The 12,949-nt window shown below is 40.9% G+C and overlaps 1 protein-coding gene across 3 annotated transcripts in view; it reads right to left on the reverse strand.

Moving 5' to 3' along the window:
* Window positions 1–12,949, reverse strand: part of paplna (papilin a, proteoglycan-like sulfated glycoprotein) — a 68,159-nt gene that overhangs the window by 49,389 nt on the left and 5,821 nt on the right. For all 3 annotated transcript variants that reach the window (XM_041264949.1, XM_041264950.1, XM_041264948.1), the window contains exon 2: window positions 9,524–9,588. In XM_041264949.1, the coding sequence (XP_041120883.1) occupies window positions 9,524–9,583 (60 nt within the window). In that variant the 5' untranslated portion in view covers window positions 9,584–9,588. The remainder of the gene's footprint in view (window positions 1–9,523; window positions 9,589–12,949) is intronic.

Raw genomic sequence — 12,949 nt, forward strand, 5'->3', positions numbered from 1 at the left:
CGGGGTTTTCCCCGTTTGAGCTCTTGTACGGTCGGCAGCCGCGGGGTATCTTGGATCTCATAAGAGAAGGCTGGGAAGAACAGTCAAAGGAGTCTAAAAATGTAGTAAAATACGTGTTGCAGTTACGCGATCGCTTAGAATTAGTCGGTCGATTGGCACATGACAATCTCAAAGCGGCACAGCAGAAGCAGCAACAAAGCTACAATAAAAATGCAAGAATTCGGAACTTTCGACCTGGAGATAAAGTGTTGTTATTGTTGCCCTCATCGGAATCTAAGTTGTTTGCTAAATGGCAGGGTCCCTTTCAGGTTATTCGAGCAATTGGTAAAGTCAATTATGAGATCCGACAGCCTGGGCGTCGGAAAGAAAGTCAAATTTATCATGTTAATCTCCTGAAACCGTGGAAAGAACGGGAAGTCCATTTTATATCTCCTGTACAGGAGGGAGAGGATTTTGGACCCTCAATTGAGTCAGAGTCAGCAATTGAGGTCCCGATGGGGGAACAATTAACTCCTGATCAGCGTGAAGAGGTAAGCAATCTAATTAAAATGTTCAGTGATGTGTTTTCTAACGTGCCTGGAAGAACGCATTTGATCGAACATGCTATTATCACTCCGCCAGGTCTAAGAGTTAGACAGAGACCGTATCGCATTCCAGAGAGTCGGAGAGATTCTGTTCGAAGGGAGGTGGAGTGTATGTTGAAACTTGGGGTAATTGAACCTTCCCGAAGTGAGTGGTGTAGCCCAATAGTACCAATAGACAAGCCAGATGGGTCACTACGATTATGTATCGATTTTAGGAGGGTGAATGCTATCTCCAAGTTTGATGCATATCCCATGCCTCGAGTAGATGAACTCTTAGACAAACTGGGGCAAGCTCGGTTTATTTCAACTCTGGATCTGACGAAAGGATATTGGCAAATTCCATTAACGAAAGCCTCTCGTGAGAAAACGGCATTTTCAACCCCAGAGGGTCTTTTTCAATTTTGTACTATGCCGTTCGGACTTCATGGAGCGCCTGCTACTTTTCAGAGACTAATGGACAGGGTTTTACAACCTCATCGAGAGTATGCAGCTGCGTATATCGATGATGTAGTCATTTATAGTTCTTCCTGGAGAGAACATTTGACTAGATTAGAAGCCGTCTTACAGTCTCTGAGGAGGGCGGGGCTCACAGCGAACATGGCAAAGTGCGCTATTGGAAAAGAAGAAACTAAATATTTAGGTTTCATAATGGGTAAGGGTAGAGTGAAACCGTTGGTTTCAAAAGTCCAGGCTTTGTTGGATTCACCGGTACCTACCACGAAAACCCAGGTGAGATCACTGTTAGGGTTGGCTGGTTATTACCGCCGCTTTATTCCACACTTTTCCACTATAGCCGCCCCTCTCACTGATCTCACTAAAAAGAACGCTCCAAATAAAATTAAGTGGAGTGCAGAGTGTCAGACAGCCTTTGAATCTATTAAAACTAATTTGAGTCAGGCCCCAGCATTAATAAGCCCGGATTTCAGCCGAGAGTTCGTCCTGCAGACAGATGCATCGCAGACTGGTCTGGGGGCGGTTCTGTCCCAGGAGAGAGATGGTGTAGAACACCCGATACTATACATCAGTCGGAAGTTACTGCCCAGAGAACAGAGGTATTCGGTAGTGGAGAAAGAATGCCTGGCAGTGAAATGGGCAGTGGAATCTTTAAAATACTATCTTCTGGGACGACCCTTTGTACTCATCACAGATCACGCTTCTTTAAAGTGGTTAGACACGATGAAGGATTCAAACGCTAGGATTACGCGGTGGTACCTGGCGCTCCAACCCTTCGCCTTTCAAATAAGGTATCGTGCGGGTAAGTTACATCAAAATGCTGATTTTTTTTCCCGGGAGGGAGGTAAAAGGGAAGGGTTAGAGGTTTCCGAGTGTTCCTTCGGCTCCACTCTGAGGGGTGGGATATGTGATGAGTCAAAGGGTTTTCGGTCTGTGATTCAGCCTCCCGACAGTAGATGGCATCAAACCAACTCGGGACTTCCCTTACCAAGATCTCGTGACCATGGCAAAAGTCATCTTTTGAGGGGCGGCACCTTGGTGAGGGGCGGAAGTACGAGTATGTAAATTCCAGCCACTGGAGTCAAGTGAAGGAGAAAGACACGTGTCGGTTGGGGATTGGTGTTCCACTGACTACAGAGGCGGGACATTACATACTAAAGGGAACGTACTACTGTGTTCGGGGTTTTGGTCCGAAAGTAAAGTAGGAGGAGTAACGGGTGGAGGGAGAGTCTGGTTTTGTGCAGCGGGATTTTTGAAACACTAACATTTCTTTTGTCTTTTTTTTTGTTTATGTATGGTCACCACGAAGACAAATTAAAGACGAGTCATCACAGTTTGTTTTGGATTCCACCCCTGCACTCCTTCCCTCACACCATTTTGTTTTTCGTTTGTTATTTAATCCTTTTGTTGTGTATAGAAAATAAAAATAAATTATTTTATTTCTGTACACATAAATTACTGTCTGGACATTCCATTTAATACACTCTCGCCTCACACCATTACACACTGGTTAGATCAATGGAAAACACTATTATAAAATATGCTTTTTCAGTATTAACTCTATAAATCTTGCCCTTTGCAACAGCATGCTACTGTAATCCGTGTAAATTATGTTACAGAGTATGCTCAATTATAAAAACAATACACAAAGACCTGAATTTTATTTTCAGAATTTCAACTGAATTTGCTAGCAGTCAAGAAAAGTTGGGGAAACAAACATAGCCCAAGTAAAAATACTTCAACTAAAGTGAGAGAATATATACTCACTGCAGGTAAAGAAAGAAAAAGGAAAAGTCTATTCGGCCTCAGCATCCCGTCTCTGGCTCAATACCCTGAAAAATGTTATTATCCTCTATTATTCTATTTTGTATTTCTCGAGGCCGAATGGAATTGTTCGCAAAAACCATGTTTTCAATGGCAGTTTCTTGACCTTCTGAGAGGATGAGTGGTCTGCCACGATCCGCTGGCTGTCGCTGAATTCTGCAAAAATAGAAGAACTACTGTTTGGCTACCGTGATCCATTTGTACAAAATATGGATACAACTCTAAAGTTCATGTGATAATGTAATGTACTTGTATTGTCCCACTTACACTAATGCACCCAGTTCCACAATACAGTACAGCAAAGAACAGGTTAAAGAGCAGAGTACAGTAATGCAATGTTAGATAACAGTAAGTTACCTATTTTCATTTCTGAATATCTGGATTATAGATGCAACAGTAAAGTGGCTCAAATTTGGCTGCACTCTCTGCCCGGCTTCACTCATTGTCATACCACGAACAAAGTCGCACGAATCTCACCAGAGATAATTGTTCTTCTTGCTCTTCCTCTTCCTCGTCTACCTCATCTCATTTGCACCCTTCCACTCCCTCTACCTCTCTCTCTGTTGTTGGCATCCATTGTTCCAAAACACAGGTGAGCTCGCCTGTGGCCCTTTTATTCCTGCCAAGGTTCTGATTGCTTGTTGAACAATTAAGCTTAATAGTGTTTGCACCTTGAGGACTGTGTGTTAATAGTGTTGAGTTTTAATGAATGGAGTTTGGTATATTGAATGGCAGTGCTTTCTACATGAAAATAAGGTTTCATTAATGAAGGCTGTGCTTTATGAAGAGAATTGTGTGTAGGGTTTAGCAAAAAAGGTTTAACAAATCTGCAATTTGTGTGAAAACAGGTGAATAATGCTTACAGTTTTGTTGAAATAATCTTTTTTTTGGTACCTAAAGTAATGGTTTGGGATATTTTGTTCATAGAACCAGTCTGAGTGTGTAAATGATTGTGAAAAACTGTCAATTCAGCTGTAGGATAATCCCTAAACCTCACGACGATGTGCATAGTGGAAGGGGTGGGGGAGCAGTGCTTTAGAGAATGGAGCAGTGCATTAGAGAATGCAGCAGTGCTTCAGAAAATGGAGCAGTGCTTCAGAGATTGGACCAGTTCAGTGAGGGAGCAGTGCTTTACAGAACAGAGCAGTGTTTTAGTGAATGGAGCTGTGCTTTAGTGAATGGAGCAGTTCAGTGAGGGAGCAGAGCTTTAGAGAATGGAGCAGTGCTTTAGAGAATGGAGCAGTGCTTTAGAGAATGGAGCAGTGCTTTAGAGAATGGAGCACTGCTTTAGAGAATGGAGCAGTGCTTTAGAGAATGGAGCAGTGCTTTAGAGAATGGAGCAGTTCAGTGAGGGAGCAGTGCTTTAGTGAATGGAGCAGTTCAGTGAGGGAGCAGTGCTTTAGAGAATGCAGCAGTGCTTTAGAGAATGGAGCAGTTCAGTGCTTTAGTGAATGGAGCAGTTCAGTGAGGGAGCAGAGCTTTAGAGAATGGAGCAGTTCAGTGAGGGAGCAGAGCTTTAGAGAATGGAGCAGTGTTTTAGAGAATGGAACAGTTCAGTTCAGAGCTTCCTTGTAAAGAACACAGGAGGAGCAGCATGCATACATCATTACAAAACAAACTATTAAAACAGCACGAAACAAAGGCAGCTTCTTGTGACTCATTTTAGGTGTGTGCAGGCAGGTTCCTGCCTGTTCTGCTCTCACAATTCTTGGCTGCAGTCTGTGGAGCTGAGGGGAAATAACAGAAAAACAGGGAGAATAAGCAGCCCTGGAGAGAGAGAACTCGTTCCTGCCAACTCCCTCCCACCCCTCGCATCACCTGCAGCACAATCTACTAATTATTATTAATAATTATTATTATTATTATTATTATTATTATTATTATTATTATTATTAATCCCAACTATTTACAGACATTTTTTGCCACAAGTTATTACTCACAGATATGTTCCCCATCAAAGCAATTCCTCAAGACAGCTCAGCAGGTTAGGGAGCACCCTGTGAACCCACGAGCGAGCCAATCGCCTGTTTTATTTTCTTTTATACAATAATAAATTATGAGAGAATATGAATATTAAGGTTTTCCATGATTACATTTTGCTGTACATTTATACACCACAGTCAGCTTTCATAAGTGTGTGTGTGTGTGTGGGGGGGGGGGGGGTTGGCATCTACATCCTGTTCAGTTTCACACTAAAGTATCCTCTCTGAGGTGTCCGTTTCCTGACTTCTTCCAAACACCCTGCTTCTCTGACTAGACTGCTTTGTTTCCCTGGATAGTTCAGGACACACCTGCAATTCAGCGCTGCCAGGAACAATTCACTCATGAAACACAAAAGCACCCTAAAAAAACAGCAACCTTTTCATGAACCAAAACTAATCCACAGTAGCCAGTTTCACCCAATTGTAGAAGCCAATGTAATACATAGTACAAAGTGTATTTAGTACGCGTCAGTACAGCGGTAAACCCTCACTTTGAATGTGATTAAGAGAAATAAGAAACTTCTCATAATGACGAAATAACAACTAAACAATCTGCAGTTCCCATGACCAACAACACTCGAAATACTTATGGGACAAAAAACATTTTCAAACACTGCGGCAACCACAGATAATAAATATATTGGTGACGCCCTCAGTCCTCAGTGAATCATCTCCAGCCAACAGTACGTTGTTGTTAGAAATGTTCTTTTAGGTAGGACAGCTCCACTGAGATTAACAGAATTTAGGCAGAGCCTGGGGGTTGGAATTAGAATCTCCAGTATCCATGACAATGGGGTTGTATTCTACATATTCATGTGCATGTGGTTGTAGAATGTTAAATCACTGTGATGGGGTGCCCTGCCCCTTTTATGATGTGCACTTGTGGCAGTGTGCCCCACTCGTGCGTGTTACATGTTGTGTTGCGTGTGGTGTGTTAATGTTGGTGTATAGGTATTGGTGCATGGGATATGTAAAATGTATAATTGTATTTCGACACGAGAATGGCACAATCCCTTCATGTGCAGATTAAAAGGGTATTTGTACAGTAGCCCGGGAAGTGCACAAAGTAGTTCACGTGCAGATGTACAGAGATTCATATTAAATTATTGATTAGCAATCGAGTCTCAGCACAGCTGCACAAAAGATGCAGTGTTTCACTCACTCGAGGTTGTGTGTTCAGGGTGAAAGAATGGGAGTGAGGAGAAATAAAAAGTAAAATACTTACAACTGTTAGACGTGCTGCATTAGATCAGCACGACGCTTGTTTGTTTAGCATTGGTCCCATTTGTTAGTGTCTTTTTTGTTTTGCCTGTCTATTTAATTTGGCCAGCATGCCGTTTGTTTTGTGTGCAGTTCTGTGTTTTGCTTAAATCTTTTATTTGTTTATTTAATAAAACAGCAGCCACAGCGCTTCAGTTTCAACCTGTACCTTTGTTTGGACTACTGCTTCCTGAGCTTGACGTCACCACCCACACACCACACAAAGACATCTGTGCATTGTATCCTAAGTATAGGTCCCATGAACAGAACATAAAACACAATTCTAAAGTTATGTTTAATACTAGTTTGAGTCTAATTTTAGTCTATGTGTTAATATGGCATGTGTAGGGGGTCGTTTCCCCAGTTTGAGCAGCCAGGACCCCAAACTGCACAATATGACACACATCACATTAACTAACATCACACTTGTACAGCATAACAGGGCTTCACCATATACCTAGTCAAGCAGATTCCAGCTCCATTCTGGAACAGGTCACCCTGTTGTAACCAGTCTAATAAATCCTCAAAATCACTAAAGCAGCATCTATTTCAGAAGTGTGAGTGGCGAACAAGGAGCTTGACATTTTAGAAGTTAAGTTACCAGTAGGCTAATAATTAGTGTACTAGGGAATCCAAGGTTGTCCTGTTAAGCACCGATATGTTTCTTGCATCAACAGGGCCCAAAGAGGAACATATAATCAATAACCAACAAAACGAGGAAACAGGGAACTAACTGTGGTTTATGGTAGCGCCAAACTAAACCAATCCTACGTCGTGGAGATCAGAATTAATAACACAGACACTTGGGCTTTCCCTCCCAGTAGAAGATCATATTCTTCGACTACATTGAAGTGGAATTGAGTTTTATATGCAGCGCTGTATTTCACTAAAGCATAGTCTTTTGGCTTTGAAAATCAACCCAATATCTAGATGGCAGCGATAGATCAATTGGTATTGATCTTCCCTTGCAACCTCAAACTGCTAGGATTTGCCAAGTTTTTTATTTAAAATATATTACTTACATCATAGTAATGATAGTGCAGCACCTCCCTTATTTTTTGTATTAAATAATATATATTACAAATTAAACATATTGTAGCAGTGACAGTGTTTTAAAATAAAAGCATAAATCTTTTAAATGAATTCTTTATATGCATTACTACAATAATTGATGCAGAACTCTGCAAACATTTGCCAATATAATTCTAATGGGATTTTTTGGTCAGTAAACAATTATATGTACTAAAACAGGTAAAGATATATTTTCCAGCAAATACATGGTAAAAATATATTTTGAAGCAAAAGCAAGGTAAAGACATATTTTGTAGCAAATAGCAATCAAACAAAATGGTAGTAACAGGCGATTTTTTCTTTCTGTGTAATGTCCGGTAGCAGATTGGATTGTAGTTTGCAGACTGCAGACAGCAGCCCCAGTTTTCTATTGAAAGCAGATGAGTGTGTTTTACAGGCTGGTTTCATAGCACAGATGAGTGAGTTTTACAGGCTGGTTTCATAGCACAGATGAGTGAGTTTTACAGGCTGGTTAGGAGAAGTGTGATCTGTTCATTGGGAGCAGATTTGCCAAGGGCCTGACTGTTTAAACTGCTGGCATCTGATCAATAATATGCATGAGCAAGGGACTGGGTGCAGCAGGGTTAGTGCCAGCTTCAAGCTTTGTAATAGTGAAAGCGTTGGTAAATTTACAAGGTTAAAAATAAAATAGAAACACCCCTTGAATAATCATTGACTCTTAAAAGTCAAAACAAAAATGAGATAGTTATCTAATTCATCCTGGTAGTTTAACAGGGTCCTTTTAAGCCTGAAGCTAATTGACATTTGCCTATTTACAGAGAACTGACCCACTGTGACTTGACAGAGGTCCTGGGGGTTGTCGAGGCTATTTGTCTAGTTACACTGCTCTGTAAATATATAGAGAGTGAAAAAGGATCTTTCTAAATTGCAAACAAGACTATGAAACATGCATGCAAGGGAAATATATACAGTACAGTAAAAAAGTGAATTTAGGAGCCAGTAGCATGAATAAAAGATGGTCACGTGACCTTCACACACAGCCTGTAGGATGTTATAACAGAAGTCCCATGTACACCTACACTAGAAAGGCACCTCCATTTGTCTTGAATAGAGAAAGCTGCACCCATTCAGATATAACAGAAAAATGGAAAGAAAACGTGCAAGGAAATCAGTCCTACACAAATGCTTTACAATGGGAATACACACCCTGTCACTGCAAGGGGAATGCACACCCTGCCACTGCAAGGGGAATGCACACCCTGCCACTGCAAGGGGAATGCACACCCTGCCACTGCAAGGGGAATGCAATGTCTCTATACTGTGGGACAATAGTAGCACAAGGCCAGCTATAATGGGATGAGGCTGCCACTGGAAGAGTGCTATGAAGAATGCAAGAGTACCATCACACCAGATCTGTACCAGTATGCTACCACAGGATCACTGTGCAGTATTGGTTTCACATCCATTGCACTAATATTACTGATATTTCATCCGTAACCGAGTGCTAAATTAACAAATACTAAAATAAACCTAATAAATTCACTGACAAACTTTTCAACTAAAAGTCTTTTTCAATGATTTAATTTAGTTTTTGTATTTCTTACTTTAACTGGTGATGCTGCTGTTTGCTATAGTTCCTTCAGGCCAGGCCAGAGGTTTTCAATCCTGGCTCTCAAGTTCGTCCGTCCGTCCCCTCAGCTGTCCAGGTTTTTGTTTCAATGAGGAACTAAATATTTGTTTTAGTCATGCATTGCTTCTGGTACACACACAGATGGTCATCTGCGAGTTTAAATACTAAGTAGCTCTTGAACCTATCAGCAGACTGCAATCATAAACACATATTAAAACAAAATACTGGGCCACTGGGAGGTATTGACCAAACTCTAAAACACCACTGCTTTAATGCATTCCTAATGGATTACAACAGTGGCTTCTGCACGTCAGTGAAAACCCCCAGGTGGGCACACCCAAAACCTGCATACCAGGCTCCTCAATTATGACTGACGCTCTGGAATGTACCACCACCTCCAAAGAGGGGATTTCCACCTCCTGGAAATAATCATCACTCATTTCCTGTCCTGTTCCCTTGACACTGGCGTCTACTATAATTGCCCAGGAAATTAGACATATTCCATTCCCAACATTTTTCTGTGTAACCTTTAGGGAAATACACTCCAATTATAGGAATTAAAACATTCCCAAAAACATAATTAACCAACTTCAGTTCTCAACATTAATGCAGGTTTGCGTTCTTGAAAGGTTCTGTTTTGTTTTCTTTTATATTGGTCTGATATACATGGAGCAATTACCAGAGTTCAAGTTCATGAACCAAACCAAACACATTCAATGTCCACACCATGGGGAAACAGAATGGGAAAGTCAACTTACACAGAGCACTGGTGAGGAGGACATCAGCTGCAGAACAAGCAACAGCAGCAAGGCCTTCATTGTCCCTGCAATAGACAAACACAGGAGTTAGCAGGAAGAAGCAACATTTATTTAGTTTGAGGTGATGGGTGTCTCATTTCAGATATGCTTCCAGCTACAGTTTCTGATATCTTTTCAGAATCCTGTATGTAATGTTCCCTGGACATCCCCTGTAATAGAACTTTACTGCGAGAATCATAGAATGCAACTGTGAGCCTGTGTCAAAGCATGTGGTCGGTGTCTTTGACATGGCCATGGAGGTGAACCAATGCGGCAGCGAGAGGGTTAATATTAATTTAACACTGGCAGTGGAACCGAAGCAAAATCTAAGAATACAGCGGTGTACCAAACATGAAGGCAGTAAAGCAAAGTGTACTGTCTACCTGAAGCTGGTGCTTCAACAGTCACATGACCTTAAAATGGCAATCATATTAGGTCAGAAGGTAATGCCATGTACAGAAACACATTCAGCATATATTGCTGTTCTATAACCCTGCAAATATGAAGTCACCAGCTCAAGTGGTTTCTGTGGTACAAGGCTACAGTGGAGTACGTGGGATGGGAGTGATAAGCAGCAGGGGGGGTTGCAGTGGAGTATGTGGGAACGGAATGATAAGCATTAGGGGGGCTGCAGTGGAGTACATGGGATGGGAGCGATAAGCAGCGGGGGGGGGGGGGGCTGCAGTGGCAGAGCTCTGTACTGTACCTGCAGGCAGCAGGCTCACAGAAGCATACAACATCACACCGCTCCCATTTTGATCTTGTTGGGAAGCCGGACAGGTTCATGGAGAAAGGTTTAAAATATAGATGCACAACTGCAAAGGCTGTGCTGATGATTGGACAAAGACATACTCAAGGTAGAATGATTTCTGAAACGTACAACATGCAGCCATAAACTCCCGAATTGCTACAGATTTCTGCTCTCCGAATGAACACTGGCAGCGTTGTGTGATGCACTGCCGTGACGGATTCTGTCCTGTCGCTTAGATGAGACGAGGTTAAAAGCTCTACGATCATAAATGCCCAAGCCCAGCTCTTTTGCATAGTGCTTAAGACGCTCGCTTGCAGTGTGGGGGTTGCTGGTTCTCTCCCCGCCTCTGCCCTGTTACACGTCTTATCACTGCACCATAATGCTTTCTCTTAGATCGTATGAACAGTTTGCAGTTACGTATAAACCTTTCCTAGATTTATGTCAAATAAACATCTGTGCAATATACAACCCCAGATATTAATTACAGCTTGTGCCAAAGAACATCCACACCAAGTTTCATGACAATTAAATAACCAGAGCTGTACAACCTTACTGACTTGAAGGGACATATTACCAGATAGTTCTTATAGTCCTACAAGATATTATCACTGACAAAGTTTAGTTTACTAAAAAGCTGACTAAACAATATAAAACAACATTAAAAACTAGGTAAAGAAAAGCTGAAAGAAACCTAAAGGAGGTGCAACGGACTATTCAATTAATCTGAAGAGTCAGAAACACACCAGAATAACGTGCACTGTAGTGTTTATTGGAAGTTTGATTTTCATGACCATTTCTTAATGATTGAAAACAGTGGCAGTGTTTCGATCAGCTGGTGTAACAGTAATCTATACTGTGGCACAGTTCGTTTAACAGGGGCGCCTCCCATTCGATACAGTGTCACAGAAACCAGTGCTCTATAAAGGCAATCCTGCCTCACACGAACTAGCAAGCCTTTCCGCCAAAGGCTACATAATGTTAGTAATTCCTAATCATATGAGTTTAAGTATTATTGCGCTCTGAAGCAATGCCAATTTACACTAGAAAGGTACAAGGTACACAGAGTATACAACTTCAAAGGGACACGCTCGACAAAGCTTTACATCGTATTATCCCTGGCCTTCCCTTCTGTTGAAGATATGTTGGTTCTTTCTTTTAACTGTATACATCAGTGTGGACTAGGCAGCTATTCCACAGACAATGCTATAGATGAAAAGCTGCTGGTGTTTCCTAGTACCTGGGTCTGTTATAATGATCTAAATAGTGGCATGATTTTTGTCAGATGTAGTAATGTTAACAAGTATGTCAGTAACACAGCAGTGTATCTACAGAGTGGTATTTGAAATCCCTGCAAATCCTGAATTCACCTCAAAGAAAAAAACTAAGTCAAGAAGCAAAAGATCACCATCACAATACAAAGGATCTGATAATAATGTTAAAAAAGCTAACGGGGTTATGAGGTTAGCATCCCTTTTAAAAGTACAGTGTCATAACAGCGTTCTATGAAAACAGAATTCCTTGCTGTCTGATGCTGACCACGTTCACAGTGGAACATTTGTAATACAGAGCTTGCATATGGCATTCACACTGCCCTGCCACTGCAGGCAGGACAGGGAGGATGAGGGTCTGATTCAGTGACAGAGTGAGCCGAAAACTTCATCAAGGGAGAAAGCTTGAACTACCTGAAGTAAACTACCTAGCAAGCCAGAAAGCCTGGTTTCAATGAAGCACGGTGCACATGAAGAAGGCAAGCTATAAAATAATGTAGTAAAGAGCTTATTCACTCAGGGCTCACATTTCTATTAAATTCAAAGGTTTTCTCCTTTGAAAAAAGTTAAAGATAAAACAAAGATTAATATATACGCCCAAGTCACCCTCAAATAAACAAACTACAGTTGTCAAGCAATTCAAAAAATGTATCTCAGTTAATCTTGGCTTTAATCTCATATTTAATCGATACAATTACTGCATTCATCTCATTTAAGTTTGTTTTATTACCGATGCTATTATTATAATTATCATCATTATCATCCAAAAAAACAACACAGCATAAAAACAACTTTTCCTATTCCTGGATTCTTTATAGTTTTATATTTATTTACAATCCAGCATTGTTGTTAAATTGTTTGAACCAACTGCTAACAATGGAGTCTGTTTATTACTCACCTCACTGCATTTATAATTATCGGTTTCCTTGACAGTTTCCTTTGCTGAAACTGATGTTTTTCATTGCTGTTTACATTCAATAATCATTTTTAATTATTTTATTAATAACTTGAAATTGCCTACATAAAAAACAAAACATTCACGGAGTAACGCATCCTCCATAATTGTAAATGGTTAATACATCGGGATTATAATGGTAAAAGTTTTCAAACTGTTATTATAAAAGTTTGAAAATCCCTAAGGGCTGCATGTCAAAGAATTTCATTAACTTCTTTTTTTCTGTGGGAAATTTCATCTTGGGAGAACTTGACTAAGCTTGAATTATAAAACTTAGATTAAAAGGTGTGCTGCCCCTAAATTACTCTCAAATATAAAGCCTACAGTACTTAATTACAAATGAACACCAAACAACCCCCCTGCCCCCCCACACACGCTAACCCCCCACCCTCACACACCCCCCACACACGCTA

This window comes from Polyodon spathula, chromosome 12, assembly GCF_017654505.1.
Source record: "Polyodon spathula isolate WHYD16114869_AA chromosome 12, ASM1765450v1, whole genome shotgun sequence".
Classification (NCBI taxonomy): Eukaryota; Metazoa; Chordata; class Actinopteri; order Acipenseriformes; family Polyodontidae; genus Polyodon; species Polyodon spathula.